The sequence below is a fragment of the Choloepus didactylus genome, chromosome 18 (assembly GCF_015220235.1).
Source record: "Choloepus didactylus isolate mChoDid1 chromosome 18, mChoDid1.pri, whole genome shotgun sequence".
NCBI classification, from domain to species: domain Eukaryota; kingdom Metazoa; phylum Chordata; class Mammalia; order Pilosa; family Megalonychidae; genus Choloepus; species Choloepus didactylus.
In genome coordinates this window covers 49,781,872-49,807,332 of record NC_051324.1, presented here as the reverse complement: position 1 = coordinate 49,807,332, position 25,461 = coordinate 49,781,872, and the positions used below count along the sequence as shown (strand labels likewise).

The 25,461-nt window shown below is 44.8% G+C and overlaps 2 protein-coding genes, 1 long non-coding RNA gene and 1 pseudogene across 3 annotated transcripts in view; all 4 read left to right on the top strand.

The window, feature by feature from the left end:
* The window catches only part of TOP2A (DNA topoisomerase II alpha), a 35,955-nt gene extending 33,420 nt beyond the window's left edge, over nt 1-2,535 (top strand). Inside the window, exons 33-35 of the mRNA XM_037808714.1 lie at nt 315-455; nt 885-1,087; nt 1,405-2,535. Coding sequence (XP_037664642.1) covers nt 315-455; nt 885-1,087; nt 1,405-1,533 — 473 coding nt within the window. The 3' untranslated portion in view covers nt 1,534-2,535. The remainder of the gene's footprint in view (nt 1-314; nt 456-884; nt 1,088-1,404) is intronic.
* A 7,144-nt stretch (nt 2,536-9,679) lies between these two features.
* Nucleotides 9,680-10,895, top strand: LOC119514751 (annotated as a pseudogene).
* Nucleotides 10,896-15,734: 4,839 nt separating this feature from the next.
* Nucleotides 15,735-18,449, top strand: LOC119514964. The gene is made up of 3 exons (XR_005212896.1): nt 15,735-16,107; nt 17,190-17,350; nt 18,188-18,449. It is a non-coding gene; the product is annotated as an uncharacterized LOC119514964 (long non-coding RNA).
* Nucleotides 18,450-20,700: 2,251 nt separating this feature from the next.
* GJD3 (gap junction protein delta 3) lies at nt 20,701-23,220 on the top strand. The gene is made up of 2 exons (XM_037809410.1): nt 20,701-20,853; nt 21,668-23,220. Exon 2 carries the CDS (start codon nt 21,672-21,674, stop codon nt 22,593-22,595), a length of 924 nt encoding a protein of 307 aa, XP_037665338.1. The 5' UTR covers nt 20,701-20,853; nt 21,668-21,671; the 3' UTR covers nt 22,596-23,220.
* The last annotated feature ends 2,241 nt before the right edge of the window (nt 23,221-25,461 follow it).

Genomic DNA, 25,461 nt, shown 5'->3' with positions numbered 1-25,461 from the left:
AATGAAAACACTGCCAAGGCAGGCACAGCCATTTTCCAATTCAAAAACATTCTTAGATTTTTACTGATTCGGATAAAACTCCAGTAATTTTCCAAGTATTGCCTTTAGAAGTAAATTTGGGTTCTTATTAGCATTATCATGATGTTTACTTGCACATGAAGATCTTAGTGTACTAAAAGTTTATGAGTATCTTTTAAATATTCCTGAAAAGCTTCATAGTTGGTCTTTGACTAGGAATTCATAGGGCAGACAAAGCAGGAAACAGATTTTCATAATTTGTTTTTTATATGTACTGTTTTCGTTTCCATTTGAAGTAATGGACCTGGATACTGATGATGCTAAGGACAATGTACCACTTTCTTCAAGCTCTCCTCCTGCTGATTTACCAGCTGAAACTGAAGTTATAAACCCAGTTTCTAAAAAGGGTGTGACAGTAAAGAAAACAGCAGCAAAAAGTAAGCCTAAATCTTTGAGATGGATTGATACTGGGATTAGCTAATTGGCTGCTGTAAGTCAATTTCAATATTTATCAATTACTATTGGTATTGAAATTAAATCTTTCCAAATAGAAATAATTGTCTTGTAGATAATTATAATCAAAAGTAGTAGTCAAAAGTTTTAAAGTCAGCTTATGTTTCAAAATGCCAGACCTTCTCAAACTCATTTCTATGAAAGGGATAGGATTTATAAGCATTTATAGATGTTTAATGTAAAATATGTACCTATGGGAAAAAATGAAGCTTTCTTTCTCTAATGTATTCCGGCTATATTAGATTGTCTTTTCCTATGTCAAATATAGGCAGTTAACAGGTTACTAAAGAAGGTTCACAATAAGAGAAATCCATCTAAGAATGGCCATGATGAATGTGTGTGTTGACTTGCAGGTCAGTCTTCCACCTCCACTGCCACCACCAAAAAAGGGGCTGCACCAAAAGGACGGGCCAAGAAGGATCCTGGCTTGAATTCTGACACCTCTCAAAAGCCTGGTCCTGCCAAAACCAAGAATCCCCGCAAAAGGAAGCCATCTACTTCTGATGATTCCGACTCTAATTTTGAGAAAATGATTTCTAAAGCAGCCACAAGCAAGGTATTTATGCTAACCAATCCTTTTGCTGTAGGTGTTTTGAAACACATAACCAAGCATTGCTGTTAATAATATGGCACATTTTTTAAAAAAGAATTTTAAACCTTATAATCCATCAGCTTTTACTATTGGTGGTTTAGTTGTAATGAAGTTAAATATTCCACTTACTTATTTAGTCAGTAGGAGAGTTGCTTTATATTTATTTCTTAACTACTTACGAAAAGGAAGAAAGTTCCTTGAATTGTAGTCTGTTGATAAGTTTTTACATTAAAATTAGTTAGGTTTACATTGTGCAAATTCTTTGGGCCTTTCTCTTTTAGAAATCCAAAGGGGAGAGTGATGACTTCCAGCTGGACTTAGATTCAGCTGTGGCTCCTCGGGCAAAATCTGGACGAGCTAAGAAACCTATAAAATACCTTGAAGAATCAGATGAAGATGATCTGTTTTAAAATGCAAGATGGTTATTTTTGTTTTTTTTTCAAGGAATAGTCTTATTGAGCCCAAGACTGGTTTTAAAGTTGTCTGAAGCTCTTAATTTCCTCCCCTCTGAATTTAGTTCGGGAGGTATTTTAAATCTAGAACCATCGAAGTGAACTTGAGTAGAGCCAAGTGCCCCTTAACTTTTTATAATACTGTCTAAATAGTGACCAATTCATTGGCATTGTTTCTTTGCTTTGTCTGTGTTTTAAGTCTGTTTTCTTTTGTCTTTAAAATCTGATTTTAAGTTCTACTGGACTCAAGAGATAGTTATGTGGTCACTTCAGCATAAATAATTTGGTTGTTGACCATTCTTCAAGCTAAAACTGGAACACTTTGATTTTAAAGTGTCTACTCTGCCTCCTTTCCTACTTTTAGTGAATACAAGATAGAGCATGAAGCATGATTCATCCTGTTTTATCTTAGTTTATAGGTAATTTTTCATCAGATAGAGCTTTCTAGTTCTAGTGTAAATATTCCCTGCACGGCCTCTTATGTGCTGAATTTTCGTTCTAAGCAATGAGAAATTGTTCCTATTCTTCATATCCTTTTGAATATCATCAGAGGCTGAAGAAAAACATCCTAGCTCTGTCTGTATAATCCCAACACAGTCAATAGGATGAAGAAAATTAGACCAGTTACGTGACTATCTCAACTCTTGACTTGTCCTCTCTGGCTACCTCTGAATCTGAATCTCCCAAGGAACAAATTCCTCGGGAGCCCTGGGTCACTGAAGAGTGGGAACAACATTCTTTCGAGGATGTTACATGTATTGACGCCATGCCCAGCAGTGAGCTATTAAATCCACATTGGGAAATCTCCATAATGTCTGTTTATAAACTTCATAAGACCTTTCTGAATTATTATATATGTGTGTGACTTGAGTGGTGTTATCAATGTTTTTGTAAATATTTACTGTGTTTTTCTATTTAGCTTAATTCTAACAATTTTGTACTTTAATAAAATGTTCTAAACATTGCCGCCATTGATTGCCCTTTTTTTCCTCTAATTACACCCTTTTCCCTCCTCTAAAATACATCCCACTTCACTGCTTGTTAAGAATCATATTCTAATGGGCCTGAGAAGCCCTGGCCATGACGATAAGTCCTAGAGATGGGCGCCATGAACTAATTGAGGCTAATCAGGTTTTTCCTGGGAGTTTAAACTCGGGTACTAAAAGAAGTTCTTCATCTCCTCCACAAGCAAAGGCCTTGACCTTTCCTAAAGCAGTAAATCATTTTACATATGCATGTATCTTTTTTTTTTTTTTTTTTTAGTTCCCTACTTTAACAACTATTCTGATGACTTAGTCAACTACTTGATGGTATCCAGAAAGAGAGCTTATGATGATAAAAGTGATATCTCAATTCAGTGGGCAAAGACTAAACCCATAAATTATTTTGGAGCAACTGGCAAATCATTTGAGGGGGAAAATGTTAGATAAATCCAACTTTTCCCTCACATCCTACACCAAAATTTAAATAACAAGTAGACTAGATATTTAAAAGTTAAAAGGAAAACTTTTTAAAGGGTACTGAAAGAAAGGTAATCTTGTTATGGAGAGATATCTTAAACATCCCCAAGGGCAAAATCATAAAAAGTTTGATTTTACTATATAAACTTAAATTTATGATCGCTTTCTATACAAAAATTAAAAGCGATGAAAAAAAGAGCCAGGAAAATGTTTTTATTTTTTAATTTTTTTTTTATTAGAGAAGTTGTAGGTTTACAGAAAAATCATGCACAAAATGGAGTTCCCAGATACTGCTACATAATTTTTAAATGAACTAAGAAAACAAAAAGTCAGTTCTCTAGAGAAAAGCTATAGTTGAAATGAGAAAGTCTTGAAACTTAATCATATTCAAAGAAGCAAATGAAAACAAAATGCCATTTCCCTTATCCTTAAAAAGAAAAATACCTGGTGTTGACAAAATAGGGGAAATGGTGTTGACAAAATATGGAGAAATGGGCCCTTTCATCAGAACCTAGACAGAAAGTCCAAGTTCTTTTCACCCAGCAGTTCCTACTCTGAGGATATTAGTTCAAGAGAAGAATCGGACATGTGCAAAAAGCTAAGTACACACAGACATAAGTACAAGTAAAATGGGAAATCTGAATAAGATCACTGGGTTATATCAACATCAGTATCCTGGCTGTGAAATACTGTAATTTTACAAAATGCTAACCATTGATAGAAGGTAGACAAAGTGTCCAAAGGATCTCTGTATTTATTAAAACCGTGTGAGCCTACGAACCTACAATTTTGTATATATATACATGCACAAGAAAAAAGCCACAAAGATGTTTGAAATTTCTGTAATAAAATTGAAAGGAAACTAAATGTCCAGCAATAAGGATATCTGGTAAGACAATATGGTTAAACAAATTATAGTAAATGAGGAATGCCTTAAGAATGATCATTGTGTTTATTGCCATGAAAAGATGTTCATGTCATCACTGAGAGAAGAAAGCAGGTTACAAATCAAAGATGAAATCCCCATCTGGTAACTATACATTTACTTACCAAAAAAAAAGTGGGAGAAAAAGCACATAAATCCCTCCTGAGAAACAAAAAGATCAGAAACGTTTCCTTTCAAGAAAGTGGAAGTTCACTCCTGATCAGTGAAGTGTTTGCTAATTGAAGGGAAAGACCAATCATTGTTCCTTAAGCCACTGACATTCAAGGAGAAGATAAAAGTTCTAGTGCTAATAAACTTTCTGGTTATACATATTTACACCCTTCATAGGATGTAGTTATTTCCTATACATGTGTAATATGGCTTAGATAAATAATATTACATAAAATTTTCAAAGAATGGTTGAGAAAATAAGAGATTTGAAAATTTTATTAATTGATAATTGATTCAATAATGTTTTTTTTATTGTAGAATTAACATATATATATGAAAGTGACAACTTTCCAAGTACAATTTAACAAGTAGTCAGCAAATTTCAAAGAATATTATAGGTTACAATTCCACGGTTTTCGTTATTTCCTCATTATGAAATATAACATATACAAAAGATAATATCTTTCAAAGTATGATTTAACAAGTAGACATATAGGAAACTTCCAAAGTTATTACGAGTTATAGTACCATAGTTTCGCTTATTTTCTTGTGAAATACAACATATATACACACAGGTATAGCTTTCAAATTACCATTTCACAAGTAGCTATAGAACAAATTTCAAAGGATGCTCTGGGTTACAGTGCCACCATTTCAGTTCTTTTCTAACTGTTCTAATACCCTAGCAACTAAGAAAAAGAAAATTATATAAATATTCAGTATTCATAATCCTTTGCTAAATTCCATCTTGTCTGTTGCTACCCCTTCCTGTAGTTCAAGCACTTTCCTGATCTTCAGGGAGGTCTAGGCAGTGACCACCTTAACCTGTTCATGTTGAAAAGGGGTGACAACTTCATAAGCAAGAGTACACATCTAGTTGATCTTCTTGAAGAGAGGCTATTCCCTCTGGGTTTTGGGACTTAGCTGGCCTAGGAGCCCGCTGAAGGATCTACGTTTCTGATGAATAAACTTAGTGAAACCTTTATACAGTCTCAGATAGGAATCAGGGCACTCTTGAAGATTTTGGGGACTACTGTTGACTTGGGCCTATCACATTGTGGTCATCTGGCATATCTAGATGAGGCTTGCATAGGAGTAACCTCCAGGACAACCTCCTGACTCTATTTGAATTCTCTTAGCCACTAAAACCTTATTTTGTTGCCTTTCTTTTCCCCCTTTTGGTCAAAAAGCATTCTCAATCCCTTGCTGCCAGGGTCAGGCTCATTCCTGGAATCCATGTCCCACATCTCCAGGAAGACCCATTCATTACTAAGTCTTTTTTAACATCTCTTTCATTCCACTGCTCCAGCTGCAATGAAATTTTTTTAAGTGATTTCTGGTCATTTTCCCTGAAACCCAAACACATAGAAAATTATTTAATTCTTCAATTTTCAAGAGTAATGGACATCTATTTTTGCCTGCCCAGTACCTGTTTCCTCCATAATTCCATTTCTTGAATGTAATTCTAAAGTCTGAAACATAGAAAAGATCTTTATGCCAAAAGTATTCATTGAAGCATTATTTATACTGATAAAAAATTGGGAAAAGCATAAATATCCAACAATAGAGGAACTGGTTAAACTTGTACATCCTCGCTTACAATGTATTGTGCAGCCATTGAAAGTCATGTTTTCCAAGAAAATTTAATAGCACAGGAAGGTTTTCTTTATTTTGGGTAGGGAGGAAAAAGAATACAAAAGTATCCTGTATAGTTTGTCAAAACTCATCAAATCATGTATTATAAAATGATATATTTTATTGTATGTAACTTAAAGCTCAATAAAGTAAGGGGTGAGGCTAACATTTATACAGGAAGAGGCTCAAATACAAACCAGTGCTCCTCAAGCTTCTGATTACCAATCCCTTAGATAACTTGTTAAACTGCAGATTCTGATTCAGTAGGGGCTTGCTATTCTGCATTACCGACAGGTTCCCAAGTGATGCCAGTGTTGCTGTTTGGGGACCCTACACTTGGAAGAGCAAAGGTGGTGTATTGCTGCTTCTCAGCGTGTGGTCCCTGGACCAGCAGGATCAGCTGTCACCTGGGAGCTTGTTAGAATTTCAAATTATTGGGCCCACACTAGAACTACTGAGAAACATTTGTTTTAACAAACTGTCTAGTTAATTCTGATGCACACTGAACTTTGATAACAATTGGAAGACCCATTGCAAGTTACAGCAGAACGTCAGCTGCTTTTCTCTGAATAATGAGATTTGCAATTTTTAAAGTAAATGTATGTTTTCTTTCAAAATGCAAATAGCTTATAATTTTTTTTCTTTATAAAAGTAATATATGTTCAGAGAAATGTAGGAAATGACAAAATAATCAGCTAAGATCTGTGGAGGGGGCAGAGGAAAAGAAGCTATTACATTTTGTATCAAATCTTGTTGAACTTTTTGAATTTTCAAATCGTGTGCATGTGTAACTTCACTAAAAATAAAAACTAATGAAAGTTTTAAAAAATTTTCAAAAGTAACATATGGGTTCCCATTCTAATCCAATGCTGAATGAACAAGTACCACTCCGGGAAGATGGAACACAGAGGAACTAAGGAAAACAAAATGATGAGAAACTCTGTGCTGAAGAGAATTCTTTTGAATTCATGTGTGGTATGGGTTAGTGGCTTTGAACTGGGATAGAAAGCAGCCTTGGCTGTGGCTGTGGGTAGTATAGGAAGTGAACTACTGGAATTCTGCTCTTGCCTCTCCTCTACCAAAGTCTTGGGAACAGTGTCTGTTCCACACTTGTGGCAACTCAGACCTCTGGCCTGAATATCTTCAGGAGTAAAACTGGGCCAGCACAGAAGCCCTGTGATTGTAAGAAGCTGAGAGAAACAATTGGGAATTCAACAATCTCTCCATTCCTTTTCCCCCAAAACCCCAAGGCTAGAGATTAAAATTTAGGAGTGAATCTTTCTGGGGTCAAAGAGTAAGGCCCTGAGTGAGCTGTTTCTTTTGGGGTGAGGAATAATTGACTAGGTTTTCTGGTGCTGGGACTCTCTACTCAGACTGATTCAGCTGCCAACTGAGCTCACAGAAGCTGAGGAGAACTGAGTCCTAAATTTCCCTATACATAAGCCTGACAATGTAGCAGATAACCCCAGGAGAAATGAGCTCCAGCCAAAGTAGTAAGACATTTAGGAAACAACTTTTCAAAAGAAAAACAGGATATAGGAATACAGACTTCATTGAGAAGAAGAAATATTAGATCAGCTAGACAACATAAAAATTTTAATTAGCAAAAAATACATAAAAGTTAAAAAAAAGATATTGACAACATGAAAGAGTAGCAAAGAATGCAGAAAAAGGAACCCAGACAAAATATTACAAATGAGAAATATCATAGTTGAAGTAAAAAAAAATATTAAAAGGTGGGAGAGTAGCAGAGTAGATACAGTTGAACAATGAATTAGTGAATTGGAAGACAGGATTGAGGATATTTCCCAGGAGGAAAATGGGAAGGGGAAAACAAAACAAAACAAAAACACCAGAAAAGAAAATTTAAGAGAGATGGAGGATGGAAGTAGAAGTTCAAACATCCAGATAATTAGAGGCCCCCCAAAAAAGAGAAATAAAAATAGAAAGGAGGAAATAGCTGGAAGAAAAAATGGGGATAAACTTCCTAGAATTAAAAAAAAAGAAAAGAAGAAAAGGTGTAAGACCTTGGATTGAAAAGGTTACTGGAGTACCATAGGGAAAAGATAAGGGAAAACACATGCTTAGATACATTAGAGTGAATTTTTTAAATATCAAAAACAGAGAAAACCTATATAGAGAAAGAGCAAATCGCATATAGAGGAACAAGAATCAGATTTTCAAAGAAGCATTGGATGTGAGAAAACAATAGTAATATTTTCAAAGCACTGAAAGAAAATAACTAAGAACAATAGAATTTTATTTCCAGGCAAATATTAGGGACATAATAAAAAATATTCTTAGGCAGATAAAGCCTCAGAGGATTTGCTACACAAGACTACAGTGAAAATGTAAACATGAGAGACAAAGCTTGAAAACGCTGAAAGTGGAATATGAAGTGTGATGGTTACTTAGGTTCATGTGTCAGTCTGGCCAGGTGATGGTGCCCAGGTAGTTGCTCAAGCAAGCACTTGCCTAACTGTTACTGCAAGGACATTTGTGGCTGCTTAATAAACCAGAAGGGTGGTATATTAAATTATCAGTCAACTGACTGCACCTGTGACTGATTACATCAATGAAGGCCATGTCTTCCGCAATGAGAGAATTCAATCAGCTGGATTTAATCAAATCAGTTGAAGACTTAAGGGAGAAGAGAGAGAACCTTTCCTAGCCGAAGTCTAGTCTTCAGCTAGACTTCTTAGTCTCCTGGGGAGTTCATTGAACACCTTCATCAGAGTTGCCAGCTCACTGCCTGCCCTACAGAACATGTAATTGTGCATCCCGCCCTATGGAATTTGGACTCATGCATCCCCACGGTTGCATGAGACACTTTTGCAAATCTTATATTTACAGATATCTCCTGTTGGTTCTGCTCCACTAGAGAACCCTATCTAATACATGAAGTTAAAGTAATCAATAGTGGCAAAGTTGTATCGTCAAATATGTATATAGTATATATATGTATAGTATACATGAACGTATGTATGTAATACCAAAGCAAAAGAGAACAATATCTATCATAACAAAGAACTGAAAGTCTAGATAATGGGACTTCCCCAGCCTGAAAGTCCCCTGTGTCCTCGGGCTGCTAGTGGGATCAAATCCCATCCAGACAGGGTTATTCCCCAGGATGTGGCGTCAACATTCATGTCAGATGTTCTTCTCTTTCACTCACGTGCTGCATCATTTCAAATCTGAACAGGATGCCAGCAGGCTTTGTTGAAAGACTCCAAAGAACATTTTGGCACCTAAAGAACTCAGGGCAACCTGGGATAGTTTGTGTGTCAGCCTCAGTTCTGAATGCTGCAGATAATGTAGCATAAAGCCCCTCTTTTTTTTTCACTTTGGAATCATTCACTTGATCCTCTTTCATTAGGAAGACTGACTTTTCCAACATGCCCCCAAAGATGCAGGTAGATTACAGTCGGTCATGTCCATCACAGTGAGAAAAGTAGATCAATCCTGAATCTGCTGTGTCCTTGCTGGAAGCGATAAAACTGCTTAACAAACTGCTTAAAAAAACTTACTCACTGGCATAGTGTTAACTGTTAGAGGCATTGAATTCTCTTGTCATAAGATGGTTCTTGCAATGTGCAGTTTTTATGTCAGGCCACATTCATGAGTGAACAAGTGATAGCAAACAGACACACTCATACCTAGGGAATGTAGATGTGGCCAACTTACAATAAGAGTAACTTATGCACACACAGTAACAGCAACAAATGACAATTCTGTAGAACAGTTTTTTGAAACAACTTGTTTCCCACAGATGGAAGATGCATTGCAACAATGTTGAGAATACCTAATTTAAAAAAAAAATAGTAAATGCAGAAAACTGTGTGCAACTGTTGAGTTCTGCTGATCTCTTCAGTTGTGAGGAATCAAAATAAAATTTTAAAAGACTGGTGGGCACATGTTCACTTCTGGTTACCATCAGAAAGCTTTCAACACAGCTGCCACCTGACCTACTGATAGATATCCAGTAGTGACAAGTTGCCGGTAGAAAACAAGGGAAAGTTTGCAAAGCTACTGAGCTGTGTGTGACTAGAGTTCAACACAGAATCACCATCACAGTATTTGGCTTCAGTTCTCAACTACATCAAAACTGAAGCTTTGGGGATGACCAAATAGGAGCAGATGATGATTTTCATTAAAGCATCTTCTGAAAAGCCTTGTCATTTTTACTGCTTCTACAGCCCCCCAGACACAAAGGGTTCACAAGCTATGCAACCCACCAGCTGAATTGCGTAAGGTCAGATGGGTTGTAACTCCTGATAATGACATCCCTAAAGCAGGCAGTCAAGTTGTTCTGAAAACCAAAAAATCAGTAAGAACAAGTTGACTTCAACCTGCCTTCAGACCTGAACTTGCTTTTACTGGTCTGATGCACAGCAAGATTTCCAAAGACTTGATGCTGTTTGTCTGCATAAGACCATCTTTGGTTTGCTATGAAGGCTACAACTGTAAAATGGAGGAGCCAGTGTAGACAGAGAAATTAATCAAAGAACCACAGAAAGGCAATGACACTGCCAAGAATGAGCAGACAAGGGTGAGCCCATTGTCCTGTGCCACAAACTGCATTTACGAGTTGACACTGAGCCTCTTGTACTGTAACTTCCCAAGTTTTGAAACAGTAGCCTTGAGGCATATGAGCAGGTCCTTCACTTTGGCTGCAGTTTTTGGTAACAATATTCTGTAGAGTGGCATTAGATCCCTTCTGGCACAGTAGATAGGTTTTCTATAATTGTGGAAAATCACGACTGGAATAGAAATAAGTGGAAGTGGTGGCCATCAGTCCTGCTAAGTGATACTCTTGTGTTCAAGTTGCTGGGATCTCAAATCTCTGTGTGTTTATGTGAGAAATCCACTTAAAAGAGAAAACTGAAAATGTCACCTACCAATACAATCTGGAATTGACGGGCAGTCTCTGCAGCAGCATGTATCAGAATGTGTACTGTGGTTATTGGGGAGAGATTTGCACTGGGAAGAAAGTATCCATCTGCCTTGAAGAAGCTCTATGGAAACCATCAATGTATCTTTTCTTATCAAATGGAAGAGGGGAGTTTGAAGCAGATGGGGAAAGGGTTACGTTGCCACCTGTATGGTTGAAGAATTCAGGGAGTGCATAACCCAATTTACGGACTTTGTCTTTTTCTTTGCTAAAAAGAGAATCTATGAAAGGACGACTAATGAGAACATGAAAACCTATCTTTGAAAATTACAGAGGGAAAATGTTACCTATGCAATGGTGAGTTCTGGCAGACACCACATGTTCTAGTTTGCTAATGCTGCTGGAATGCAAAACACCAGAGATGGATCGGCTCTTTTATAAAAGGGGGTTTATTTGGTCACACAGTTACAGTCTTAAGGCCATAAAGTGTCCAAGGTAACACATCAGCAATCGGGTACCTTCACTGGAGGATGGCCAATGGTGTCTGGAAAACCCCTGTTAGCTGGGAAGGCTCATGGCTGGCATCTGCTCCAAAGTTCTGGTTTCAAAATGGCTTTCTCCCAGGATGTTCCTGTCTAGGCTGCAGTGCCTCAAAAATGTCACTCTCAGTTGCACTTGGGGTATTTGTCCTCTCTCAGCTTCTCCGGAGCAAGAGTCTGCTTTCAACAGCCGTCTTCAAACTGTCTCTCATCTGCAGCTCCTGTGCTTTCTTCAAAGTGTCCCTCTTGGCTGTAGCTCCTCTTCAAAACATCACTCACAGCTGCACTGAGTTCCTTCCCTTATGTCAGCTCATTTATATGGCTCCACTGATCAATTTAGACCCACCCCCGAATGGGTGGAGCAACACCTCCATGGAAATTATCCAATCAGAGTCATCACCCACAGCTGGGTGGGGTGCATTCCAAAGAAACACTCAAAGAATTACAATCTAATCAACACTGATAATGTCTGCCCACACAAGATTTCATCAAAGATAATGGAGTTTGGGGGACACAATATATTCAAACTGGCACACCACATTAAGTTTTCAAACTTAGGATTGCAAAAAATGGGACAAACTGACATTATGGACTCCTAATGTAAAGTTCTTGCCAAAAGGTTTAACCTGAATCTAATCATGAGAAAACAATCTGACAATTGAGTTATAAAACAAATTCCCACTGAATGAAGTGAGTGGGCTTGGTGACTGCCTGCTGATGAAGCAGACAGAGCTCAACCACAAGAAAAGAATCAGCCTGGTCCCAAGTCTCAGCGTTGAATCTCTGACCTTGAATCTCAGGCTTGACTTTATTTAGTAATTCTCAGTCCACCTGACATGATTAAACTACCCATGATTATTTGTGTAGATGACTTTACAATTTGCAACTGTAAAGATATAAACATAGAAATGATGAAGTAATCAAACCCATTGTATTTATAATTTTGGGTTTAAATTTAGTGATGCTGCATAATCATCAGTCTAACATGTTTGTGTTACATATTTTAAATGACCCTAATGTTTAAGAGAATTTGATATTAGCCTTGTAACTTCAATTTAAATATGCAACTAATTTTTAGATGTGACTTCAATATGAAAAGTTTAAGATAAGGTTTTAACAAACTTGGATTACTACATATGTAAATTAGATTTACAAGAGTTGCTTAAATGCATAGTGTGCTGGTTTGAATCTATTATGTACCCCAGGAAAGACCATGTTCTTTTTTTTTCAGATTTGTTTGTTTTTTTTTTACAAAACAAATTGTACACTGGATTGTTCACAGTACCATTACATAGTTGTACATTCATTACCAAAATCAATCCCTGACACCTTCATTAGCACACACACAAAAATAACCAGAATAATAATTAAAGTGAAAAAGAGCAACTAAAGTAAAAAAGAACACTGGGCGCCCTTGTCTGTTTGTTTGTTTGTTTGTTTCCTTCCCCCACCTTTCCACTCATCCATCCACAAACTAGACAAACGGGAGTGTGATCCCTATGCCCCCCCCAATCCCACTGTCCCCCCTCATAAGCCACATTTTTATACAATTGTCTTCAAGATTCATGGGTTCTGGGTTGTAGTTTGATAGTTTCAGGTATCCACCACCAGCTACCCGAATTCATTAGAACCTAAAAAGTGTTGTCTATATTGTACGTAAGAGTGCCCACCAGAGTGACCTCCCGGCTCCTTTTGGAATCTCTCTGCCACTGAAGCTTATTTCATTTCCTTTCACATCCCTCTTTGAAGACCAAGTTCTTTTAATCTATTCTTCTGGGGGCAGACCTATTATGGGTGGGACATTTTGGTTAGGCTATTTCAATTGAGATGTGACCCAGCCCATTCAAGGTGAATCTTAATCCTTTACTAAAGGTAAAAGGCAAGAAAGCTGAGAGAGAAACACCCTGGGAGAAATAAGCAAGGATCCACAGGAGCTAAGAGAAAAAGTCATTGAAACCAGAACCCAGAAGAGAAGGACCAGTTGATATGCACCTTCCCATGTGACAGAGGAACCCTGGATGCCATCAGCCTTTCCTCAGAGAAGCTATCTTCCTCTTAATTTGGACATTTTCATGGCCTTAGAACTGTAAATTTGTAACCTAATAAATCCCCATTGAAAAGGCCAACCCATTTCTGGTATATTGCATTCTGGCAGCTTTAGCAAACTGAAACACATAGGAAAATGTTATTTGTTAGGGTTGTAAGTTTCACCCATAAGGCATTGGCAGTGTTTGGAAATTGAATTAACCAGGTTTATTATTGATGTTAATTGTTTAGGCAAATATAACTTCTCAAAATTATAAGATCATTGGATTTTAATCAAAAAGCAAGTGAAAGTGATTGGTCTTATTCTTATACCCAAATTATTAAATGTATAAATAGAATAACAAAATTTATAAGTTGAACTTAAAGACTTAAAAGGGAAAAAAGTAGGTTTTTAAATTCTTTTTAGATTTTTAATAAACTGAAAATGAATTGAAACCCAAGGATCATTATTTTGTGCACAGAAGGCCCCTTCAAACATTACAAAGTCAAACTGATAGGAGCAGGCAAATTACTCTGTTTTCAGAAGAATGGAAAAGAGGCAGATGCTAGAGAGTCACTGTAGAGTGGGGGAGAAAGAGGAGGAGAGAAGTTTACCCAGAGAGGTGGAGTTTTGAGAAACGTGTATAATGATAATGTAGAGAAAGTCTTGCTCTCTTCTTTTCATCACCTCCTCAACAGATTTTCAGTAGAGACGTGCATTATGTTTTTTCCCTTTATTTCAACTTTATTGCAGTATAATTTACATACATAGATACATACCTCCATTCTAGGTGTACAGATTGATGACTTTTATAAATGTATATTCCTGCATAAACACCATCACAATCAAGATATAAAACATTTTCAGCACCCAAAAAGATCTTATGTGTCTCTTCAGTCTTAGACAATGTGATCTGATTTCTATCACTATAGATTAGTTTTATACTCTAGAACTTCATATAAATAAAATCAAACAGTAGTTATGCTTTTGTGTCTGGCTTCATCCATTGGGATGTTTTTGAAATTTATCTATGTTATTCATAGAATAATTCCCTCTTTTTTATTGCTGAATATTATTCCATTGTATGGATTTGTTTATCCATTCACCTGTTGACAGACATTTGGAGTGCTTCCAGTTTTAGTCTGTTATGAATAAAATTGCTATGAACATTAGAGTACAAGTCTTTTTTATGGACTTTTATTTTTCCATTTCTCTTGGGTGAAGACCTAGGAGTGGAATTGTTGGGTCATATGTTAAGTGTATGTTAAACTTTATAAGAAACTGCCAAACTGTTTTTCAAAGCAGCTGTATCATTTTACAATCCGCTTACATTTTTTCCCAGTACTTTCAGGAGTCAGATTTTTGTTTCTTTTGGGTAAGACCATATCTTTTCTGGCCTCAAGGTGGCCCCAATACATCCCGGGGAGTGCAAAAAGATAGAACAGTAAATATTATTTCAGCAAGAGGAAAGGAAGCCCAAACCATAGGTGGCCTTGTCCTGCCCACAGTAACTTTCCAGGGGCTGTGCCAGGTGCTGTCCTTGGGACCCAGAAGAATTGCTTCCATGGAGGGACTTGCTAGGGTCCCGTGGTCAGCTGATCTTGAGCTGACCTGATCCCACTTCTGCACAGCCCTCCTTGAGAGATGCTGAAAGGAAGGGGCCTCCGTGCACATTCTCCTTACGGTCTCAAGTCCAGGATCCCGAGGCTGGGCTGATGGAGAGAGTGCGCGGACCCCAAGCGACAGATTGATTGTGGCTACATATACATCTTGACATTTACAAACACGAGCCTTTCATAGCTGGTAGGAAGAGGAGACGAACTTGGCAACTCAAACCCTGACCCTTCCCCACCCCCCCATCTCAACCTGAGTTCTCTCCTCAGTTCACCCTGGGCTTTCCCCGGAAGGAAGAGAGGGGGGCCCCTAACCCTTGAGCAGCTCAGATGAGGATGCCGGAAGGCACAGCCGTGTTCTGGTTGTGTTATTGTCCTTACTGAGCGAGGTTGCTGCACGTGCAACCTTGAAATGGGTGAAATGGGGAAAGGAAAAGGAAAGGGGTGGGGGTCTCCGCTTGACCGTAATGACCCTTCTGCCCAAGAACCGGAAAGTGGGGACGGGGCTTGACAGAGGCGCACGAAGGAAGGCCCAGGGGGAGTGGTTTGGAAGGGCCTGGGCACAAGGCACAAGCAAGGGGACGGGGGTCGGGGTTATGGGATGGGGGGGTGGGGGCTCTGTTCTCTCTTCCTTAGGGAGAAGCTGCTCAGAAACGGCTGGTGGTGCAGAGTTGTGGTAACTGGGTGTCTTTATTAACGATTCCCCCATCTCACCGCGGTGAGCCAAAACCAGAGGCTGATCGGTGACCTTAAAGGCTAATTCCTCCCTTCCGCAGGGCCACCTAGAAGAAAGACTGCATTTCCCAGCCTCCCTTGCGGATAGGTGTGGCCATGGGAGCGCCTCTTGGCCAATGATATGTGAACACATCGGTCACGTGACGATCATCGGCCCACCTCGACAGCCTTCCTTGCACCTTTTTCTCCGCTGCCCTGAACCCGAAAGGCTGTGGATCTTGAGAATAAGGAGCACAACCAAGGAGGGGTTCGGGAGGAGCCTGCACCCCTAAGGACCTCTAGAGGCTGCGATCCGCCCTACCAGCGCCGGACTACCAACCGCCCGCCTTCCTTTATGTGGGGGCGAATCAAGCTTTTCTCTTATTTTAGCCACTGTTTACGTTTCTTGCTGCTATCCACAGCCGAATCTAATCCTAAGTAATTATAAAGCTACGGGAGGAGCTGAGGCTGGGCAAGGAAGTGGGTCCCAGTTTGTGGTAAAACCGCAAAGCCTGAGAGATGTACTGGGAGCCAAAGGCTGATGACCAGAATTGTGGGGTGAGGAGAGGCTGGGGGTGACCAGGTTGTCGGGACTGGAGGTTTGCAGGCCGCTGGGGAGAGTTGTCTGGGTGGGCTGCTGTGAAGAAAGAAGCACATGGGTGTACAGGCTGGATGGTGGCACATCCACACATGTGGAAGCTGCACTCTGGGGAATTCTGGTTTGAAGTCTGAACCTTCACTGTAGCTTATGAGTCGCAACCTATCAGGAAGCTGGGGATAGACTCTTGCTGAACAAACTCACAGGAGAATGCTGTATAAGCCAAAAGAGCCTCGATGTATTTATAGGTGGGGTTCTCTCACAACCCTCCTGGGGAACACCTCTACAGCACTGAGCCAAACTGGGCTCAGGTTTGTGTGGTGAGAATCAGGGCAAAGAGGGAAAGAGGCTTCTGAAAACTGTCTGGGTTAACGTGCTAAAGTTTTCCATGGTAGGGAGCTGTATCACTAGAGGAGGATGAGATGCTTTTAGGGTGGATTGGAAGGACTGTTGGGCATTAGGAAAAAAACATAGGTGGCTCCAACTCATCATTTCCCAGACATTGCTGATAACAGTGCTAAAAAAAGTGAATCAACTAAAGTTGACTTAAAAAATTAAGGAAATAATAGCATAGAGTTAGGAGGATGTGGAAAAATCACTAAAGTTGCATGCACGTAATAGGAATTTGGAAACAAGCATCCCTACCTTGTCCACTGCAGGGCACCCCTCTCAGAGGACCAAAAGTCTCCCAGGTTCTGGATCTCAATCCCAGATTCATCTTGTCAAAGTAACATCAGAGGTGCATAACTATATGATGGTGGTGTGAACAGTTGATTGTACACCATGGATGATTGTGTGGTATATGAATATATTTCAATAAAACTGAATTTAATTTAAAAAAAAAAGTAACATCAGAGGGCAGCCATAAAGCCTTAAAGTTCCTCCTTGCTCTAGGAACTTTGACACGCACAGTTGACACTTATTTCTTGGTCCATTCTGTTGTGTCCTGTGGTGCCTGGCTCTGCATGTGAGAAAACCCAGCGTAAGTCTGTAAGAAAAGAGCTAGAAGAAACTGAACTCCAATCCTCTCTCTCTGCCCCAGGACATCTGCCAGCTTCCTGAGGAGGCCCCAGAGCACCTGGAGACAACTCCCACCCATCCAAAGCTCCAAGAGGGGCCCATGGAACCCAGAAAAGGGGCCTGAAGGCCGGGCTCAGGGTGCGGAGGGGGCTGTACCATCTCTCTTCTTCCCTGTCCACTCGGGTGAGTTCATTCTCAGTGCAGCCAGCAGAATAACCTTTTCAAAATCCAGGTCTGATTATGTAGCCTCACGTTGAGCATTCTTTCCCGGGGTGCTCCGGATGAAGCCCAGACTCCTTCTTGTGTCCCACAGAGCCCTGCCTGGTCTCCCAGTCTCATCCCCCTGCAAAGTGGCTGGCTCGGCTTCCTTGGATATTCCAAGTCGGCTCCTGCAAAGCCCCTCCTCCCTCCACCCAGTCATGTCATCTTCTCGCCTTCTGGTCTCGGTTCCAGGGCACTTGGGAGGCGTTCCCTGATGACTCAGTCTAAGATCCCTCAGAAGTACAGATCTGTTCAAAAGGATTGGATGATTATGTCTGTCCCATCCATGGGGTTGCAAACTCCTTAAAGACAGGGCCTGTGCTCTGCCAAAAGGAGAGGAATGGGGCATCCCAGGCCCCATGGGAGCCAGAACCAGCCTTGGGTTGTCTTGGTCCTGACCAGTAAGGGCTGCCTGGAAAGCCAGGGGGACCCATATCTGGACTCAGCTGCATCCAGCCAGGTCCAGGGAGCCAGGAGAGAGAACCGTCAAAAGCACCGCAAGTGAGAAAGAGTCAGCTTTAGACACCTGCCAGGTCTGGCAGGCACAGCCTGCTTACAAGGGCCCCAGTACAAAGACAACTTTTTCTGCCCCATAACCTGCCTCACTTCCCCTGCTTCACCCTTGAAGGTTTAGAAACTGGGCCACAAAGTGGTGGTAGCTCTTAGGGGGTGAGGGTAGAAGCACAAGGCAAAATTGTCAAGGGGTGGGGGGAGAAGCACCATGGCCACCCCTCTCACCCCCTCTTCTTTCCCACTCAGGCACCCAGACCAAAGCCAGCTGACCTGGGGGCAGAAGAATTTGCCATTAATCGATTTTGGAGTTTTCATTTCTAGCCAGGATTGGTCATTCTGATTACTGATCTGAGACCAAATTAGCCACTTAACGTGACCACAAGCCCATAAGGAGTCCAGAGTGAGCCACGGAGGCATGGGGCCAGCTGGAGTCCTCATCCACAGGCAGAGGCATTCCACCTTCATTCATTCATCCGTCCGACAAGTGTGTACTGAGCCTCTACCTTGTACCAGGAACTCTTCTAGGTACCAGAGGTAGAGCAGGGAATAAAAAACTAAAATCCCTGCCTTCATGGAGCTTACATGCTAGAATACATAATAGAAAGCGTATTATGTAATGATCAGTGCCAAGGAGAGAAAGCTAAGGGGGATAGGAAGCAGGGGGAAACATTTCAGTTAGCGTGGCTTGGGGAGGCCATGCTGAAAGGCAACATTTCTGTAAAGACTTTAAAGGGGCATGGGAGGCAGGAAATACCATTGTGCCTTGATTCTGTCACTGGCGTGAACATCCTGGGTACAAACATGTATGTGCTGCATCTGTGTGCCAGCCATGCAGGAAGTGGCTCCAAGCTGCAACAGGCGAAGGACAGGGGAGGTGTCTGGGACAGAGGCTGGATGCGAATCAAGCCAGGCAAGGCCTCTCAGCGCAGCCCCAGACTTCAAGCATGGCCAAGAACGGGGCGTGTGCCTGCTGGCTCTGGGCAGTGTCAGCAACACCTTCCCCCGAACTGGACGGTGCTATCAGGGAAGGAGGACGGGTCCTGGAGATTGTAGAGTCTCCTGTGTCTGGATGTGTGGCAGCAAGGGACGGGGACAGCACAGGGTGACCATGAGCTCTCTACCCCTCACCCTGCCCTGCCCACCACCTCTGGCACATTCCACTTCCTGCAAGCAGACAGGGACCTGATGGGGTTTTTCCAGGCTGGGCCGGTGGCCTGACCCAGCAGGGGGCCATGAGGATGGGCGGGGGCCATTCCTGGGCAGTCAGTGATGAGGTGTATCTGGGAGCCCCCATGGCTGGGGGTGGGGGGTGGGAACAGCTTTGCCAGGGGCAGGCGGAGGTGGGGGGTGGGGGAGGTCAGCAGTGCCCCCACCCCACATCCTGTTTTTGGAATGTGGGCCCTGACACGTGCTTTTACAGGTGGACTTCATCCAGGGCAGCGTGTCCCCACCCAAGCCTGCTCCCAAGGGAATGCTGCACAAGGGTGGGGAGGGGTCCCTGGCCTGCCCAAGCAGGGGTTAACCTTGAGTTTTTCCAGGCTGGGCTGGGGCCCTGAGCCAGAGAGGGTGAAAGGACATATTTCCCACCCCTTCCTGAAAGCGGGCCAGTGGGTCCTCCTCAACAGATGGAAAACCAGGCAAGCACCCATGGCTGATGGGGAGGGAAAATGTCACCCAGAAGGCAGGTGCTCTCAGGCCCTGGGACGCTGCCTGAGAAGCCAGCCAGGCTGGAGGGAGGACAGTTCCATGGTGGGCTTCCAGGGGCTCTGGAATCAGGCTGGACGAGAGGACACGTGGGCAAATGTCTCTGAGCCTCCGTGTCCTCCACTGTGAATTGTACCCTCCTTGTAAGGTGGTTCCAAAGATTAAATGAGCTAATTTGTGGAACAGGCTCAGCACAGGCTCACGCCCGGAGCAGGTACACAGGTGAGGGGGTAGGGGTGACCTGCCAACTGGGCAGCCTCCTACAAAGGCAGTGGGGACGGACAAACAGAACATCCCAGCCTGTCATCCTAAGACCCCCACCACGGGCCAGCCCCTTCCACTTCCTAGAGCCAAGGGAGGTGACGCTCAATTCAGAGCCTTCTAGGGGTTAGAGAAGCCTTTCTCTCTATTTTTCGTATTATAAAATAATATTCATTATTGTAAATTTGGAAATTACAGAAAAGCAGAAAGAAAACAAAAGCTTTTATTTACCCAACAAGGCCAGCCACTTTTGATACCTTAATGTTTTTCCATATGGAATTTTTCCTAGGCATGGGTTTTTTGGTTCTCTGTAGCATGGCTGGAACCTTAGCATTAAGATATTGAGCTGGAAGGAAACTTGGGGATCAGCTGGTCCAGCCTCTTCAGTGGCAAACCAGGAGACTCCATCTCAGAGTTATTGAGTGACTTGTCCAAAGTCAAGTTAGAGATGGAGCTGGAACCAGAACCTACTGGATGCTGCTGCCTCTTAAAATAACAGGGCCCCCAACACCAGCACCGAACCTCCCTCCCCAGCCCTGAGGATCTCCTTTGGGGGCGGACAGTTAATAGAGGATCTACACCTCTCATGGGAGGGAATCTGCCAGGGAAGAGTGCCTATCAGTAAGGGGTATGGCTCTGGGGAACCCCACCCCCATTTCCAGATGGAGACATACCCATGGGGTGAGGGTGCTTGAGGGATGGAAAGGGAGGGCTGACAGAGCCCAGCAAGGGGCGTGGCCCTGTGTCTGCTCCCAAGGGTGGAGCCAGCCTGCAGGGTCGTCCTGTCCCTTTAAGAGAAGGGGGAGCGCTAGCCCCTCTCGGTCATCCTGTCCTATCACCCATCCCAGCCAAATCTGAAAGGGAAAATGAAAGAAGGACCAGGAGGACCAGGTCCCAAGCATCTGAGGTGCTGCACTCAGCTCTGACGCCCCAGCCACAACCGCAGGGTGAGTGAGGTCAAGTGAGAGCCTCAGAGCAGTAGGGGCCTGCGGGAACTTTTGGGGAGAGGAGGAAGGCTCTAAGGAGCGTGGGAGGTGGAAGCGGAGGGGCTCCAGGGAGGAGATGGGAGAGGGCTGGGCCTGCTTTCCAGCCAGGCTAGAGTAGCGGTGGCTGGGGACACCTAGGACAAAGGATCCTGATAAATTTATGGAACTGGGGGCCACTTTTGAGCCAGCCCCCAAACCCTGAGAGGAGTTCACTGTACTTTAGGGCAAGAGAAGTGATGGGTGGAGAAAGGTGGTGGGGTCCTGCTGCACCTGCTGACTCCCACCTCTCCCAGGGGTACCAAACTGAGTCTGGTGTCCTGCCTTTGAGGCACCACTCTTGGCCTTGGAAAGCATCCTTGGGCACATAAAGGCACCAGTTGGGTTTCTGCTTCCACAAATGCAAGTCAGGGGCTGGCCCTGCTGATTTTTAAGGTCCCTGCCTAAGAATCTGGAACCTAGAAGCCCCTAGGGTCTAAACAAGCAGGCCCATGGGTGCCTGGGTAAAAAAAAAAAAAAACCAGGGGTGCTCCTCCCCAGCACTTATCAACCCCAAGGAGAACGGAACCCATATTTAAGAATCACCTCCTACACTCAAAACCCCCCACCCCGGGCTTTCCACATCATTTGGGCTCACAAAAACACTGCTAATCCTTGCCTCACCGAAGTTAGAGATCTAACTGACCTCTCCCCCATGGGCGTGAGCGCGGGAGGGGAAAGTCCCTGATCTGTCCCGTCCTCTGACCCACCCACCCCCCGCCCCGCCCTGCATCCCCAGCGCCATGGGGGAGTGGGCGTTCCTAGGCTCCCTGCTGGATGCCGTCCAGCTGCAGTCGCCGCTCGTGGGCCGCCTGTGGCTGGTGGTTATGCTGATCTTCCGCATCCTGGTGCTGGCCACCGTGGGCGGCGCGGTATTCGAGGACGAACAGGAGGAGTTCGTGTGCAACACGCTGCAGCCGGGCTGTCGCCAGACCTGCTACGACCGCGCCTTCCCGGTCTCCCACTACCGCTTCTGGCTCTTCCACATCCTGCTGCTCTCGGCACCCCCCGTACTGTTCGTCATCTACTCCATGCACCAGGCCAGCAAGGAGCCGGGCCGCGGGAACGCAGACGGCGGGACCGCGGAAGTCGGGGCGGCGTGCGCCCGGGGGCGCCCCGATGGCCCGTGCGTGCCGTGCGCCCAGCGCGCCCGCCGCGCGCGCCGCTGCTACCTGCTCAGCGTGACGCTGCGCCTGGTGGCCGAGCTGGGCTTCCTGGCGGGCCAGACGCTGCTCTACGGCTTCCGCGTGGCTCCGCACTTTCCCTGCGCCGGCCCGCCCTGCCCGCACACGGTGGACTGCTTCGTGAGCCGGCCCACCGAGAAGACTGTGTTCGTGGTCTTCTACTTCGCCGTGGGGCTCCTCTCGGCACTGCTCAGCGTGGCCGAGCTGGGCCACCTGCTCTGGAAGGGCCGCCCGCGCCGCCGCGGCCCCGGGCACGCTCATCAAGCTGCCGAGCACGACAACCGCTGCAACCGCGCACACGAGGAGGCGCAGAAGCTGCTCCCGCCGCCGCCGCCGCCGCTAGCCCTGCCCTCCCGGCGGCAGGACCCTGACCCCTACGCCCCGCCCGCCTATGCGCACCGGGCGCCAGCCGGCGACAGCGAGGGCGGCAGCGGCCGCAGCAAGGCGTCACTCGCCACCATCCGCCAGGACCTGGCCATCTAGCGGCAGGCTCGGAAGGGGGATGAGATCAGAGGCCGGACTCCACCGCTCTGGCCCTCGGAGCAGACGCTAGAAGTGGCGTCCGCAAGAACTGTTTGCAGGACCCCACCTGAGCCGGAGACTCGCAGTGGGGATGGCCGCAGGGGCAGCATCCGCACTTCCCTAGTACTTTCAACTGGCCCTGGGTGCAGCCCTGCACAGCCGAGCGGGGGGCAGAGAATGAACTAAGGCAGGTCATTGATACCCAGATCCAGATGGAAAGGAAGGGGGCAAGGAAGCCGGAGAGAAAGTGCACAAAAGGAGGGCAGAGCAGAGTGGAAGGGGAGCGGGAGTTGGAGACCAGGTGTGTTTAACTGGGAACAAATGAACAGCATTTCCAGGAGCCTCTCCTTGTTCAGGCAGAGGGGCGCCCTGTGTGTGTAAGCACATGTACACATGTATACACTGAGCTGTGGGTGTGAGCATGCACACGTACACATGTATATCCTGTGAGTTGTGTATATACACAGGTGCACTGGTGTACTTCTTGTGATCTCTTAGCATGTGCACATACATGTCTTGTGGGAGCGCTTTGTGTGTGTGAGCTCTGTGAGTGCATGTGTGCACACATACACATGTGCATCCTTTTTGAGCCATGTTCACACTCATAAAGATGTACACCCTTGTGGGCTGTGCATGTGTGGACACACTACATCCTGTGTTAGCTATGTGTTGTGCGACGCACACGTGCATATCTACGTGAGCTCTGTGTGTGATCTGTGCTATGCGCTGTATGGGTGGCCAGGATCCAATGCCAACAGCAGTGGCAGATGCTGCTCCATCCCACCCAAACCCAGCCCACCTGGAAGGGCGCCACAGGAAGGGCCTCCCTGCTGATGAGAGCCCATTCAGGAAGGGACTGGGAGGGGAGGGGAGACCCCACCCATCCCTGGGGCCGGCCTCAGTCTGGTCAAGCTTGTGGGTACCATCCACACTCTTGACCTGTGACCTGGGCAGGGTGGCCGGGCAGCTCCCTTTATATGTGAGATGGGTTGGGGTGGTTGTGGGGTCAAAGGGCAGGAAGCATGACTGTGGCCCCATCTTCACCCTGCCCACCCTGCTGCTGCTCCCCCAGTCTAAGAACAGGGTTGAGTCCCTTCCACCGCAGAAGAAACCTCCCCCCGAAACAAACATGCTCCTAGCCCTGCATCTTCCCCACCTACCACCCTCGTTTCTCCCCCAAAGAGCAGCCTACATGGCAGCCTGTGTCTCCTCTGCCTCCCAGCTGTCTTTCTCCCTCACCGCCCTAGTGGGACCTGTCTCCATGAAATCACCCACGGCCTAAACGACAACTCCAGGGGTGTTTCCCAGGCCACCATCTGATGGCACCTCTGGGGCCTCATGGGACCCTACCACACACTGTGACTGCCACCGCCCCACCCTGCCAGATTTTCTCATTGCCTCTGGCCATTCCCTCTCTGTCTTCAGCTTTCCTGTGCTCCCCACAACAGCCAGAAGGGTCTTTCTAAATACCAGCCCCCTGTTTCAAGCCCTTTAGGGGCTCCCCTGCCCTCAGAGTCAAGTCCAGACACCTTCCCAAGTCACCCCGCACTGTCTGGCTCTGCTTCGTCAGCCTCGCCCCATCGCACGGTTTCTCCCGTGTGTCTGTGTTCCAAGCCACACCGGATTTTCTGTTCTGACCAAGCACCGTGCCCCCTTTTGCTTCCCAGCCTTTGAACATGCTGTTCCTCTGCCCAGAGCAACTCCCTCTCCCTGCAGGCCCCTCCTCGCCCAGCCAACTCCTACAAGCCTTTTGGGTCTCGCTTTGGAAGAAAATAGATGCCTTTGATGAGCCCCCCACCCACGAGTCAGAGCTGGATGCTTCCCCAGGCAGCACACTTCTCTGCTGCTTGGCATTGCCCTCACCCCCTCGCTGGCACATAGTAGGTGCTTCATCAAGATGAGTCGGGTGAGGAATTGAAGTTGCCCAAGGCCCACAGCATCGCGGTGCCTGAGTGCTCATCCACACCCACTGCCCGCACCACCTTCTCTGTCATGATGGTCAGAGGCAGCCATGGATGTCCAGCTCTTTTCCAGGCTTATTCATCTGACAAATACTTGTTGAGCACCTATTATGTGCCAGGTGTGTTTATCAGCACTGTCCAGTAGAAGCAGGATGCAAGCGACAATATGTCATTGCAAGTCTTCCACCAACCACAATAAAAAATTTAAAAGAAATAGGCAAAATTAATTTTAGTAAAATATTTCCTTAACCCAGCCTATCCAAAATATCATTTCAATACATTGACATAAAAAAAATATTGAGTTATTTTACAATCTCTTTTTTTCATACTGTCTTCAAAGTCTGATGTGCATTTTACACTTATAGCACTTCTCACTCCACACCAGGCTCATTTCCAAGGCCCTGTCACCATATGTGGCTAGTGACTGCTGTATTGAACAGATCAGGTCTGGGCTTTGGGGCTACAGTGATGAACAAAACCTGCTCTCCTGGAGGTTGCATTCTGGGGAGGAAGGCAGAAAAAAAGAGATACAGAATGACCAGTCAGGTAGCCATAAGGGTAAGGGGAGGGAAAGTAGCATCTCTGAGGAAGTGGCACTTGAGCAGAATGTGGCAAAGGTCTAGCCAGGACGCCATCTCCAGGAAGAGCTTTCCAGGAGCCGGCAGGCAGGGGAAAGGCCCGGAGGCAGGAGCGAGGCAGGAGCGTGCGGTCAGGGTTTGAGGCCCAGCAAGGAGGCTACTGTGGCTGGGATGGAGTGAGTGACAAGGAGCACGTCAACGCAGCCCCACCCACCAGAACACCTCCCCCTGCCGGGGCTCCAGCCCATCCTCTCCCCACCTTCCACATCCCGTCCATCACCTGGTCCT

What these genes read in the sequence shown, in the direction of transcription:
- GJD3 (XM_037809410.1), top strand. Translation starts at nt 21,672, where the DNA reads ATGGGGGAGTGGGCGTTCCTAGGCTCCCTGCTGGATGCCGTCCAGCTG.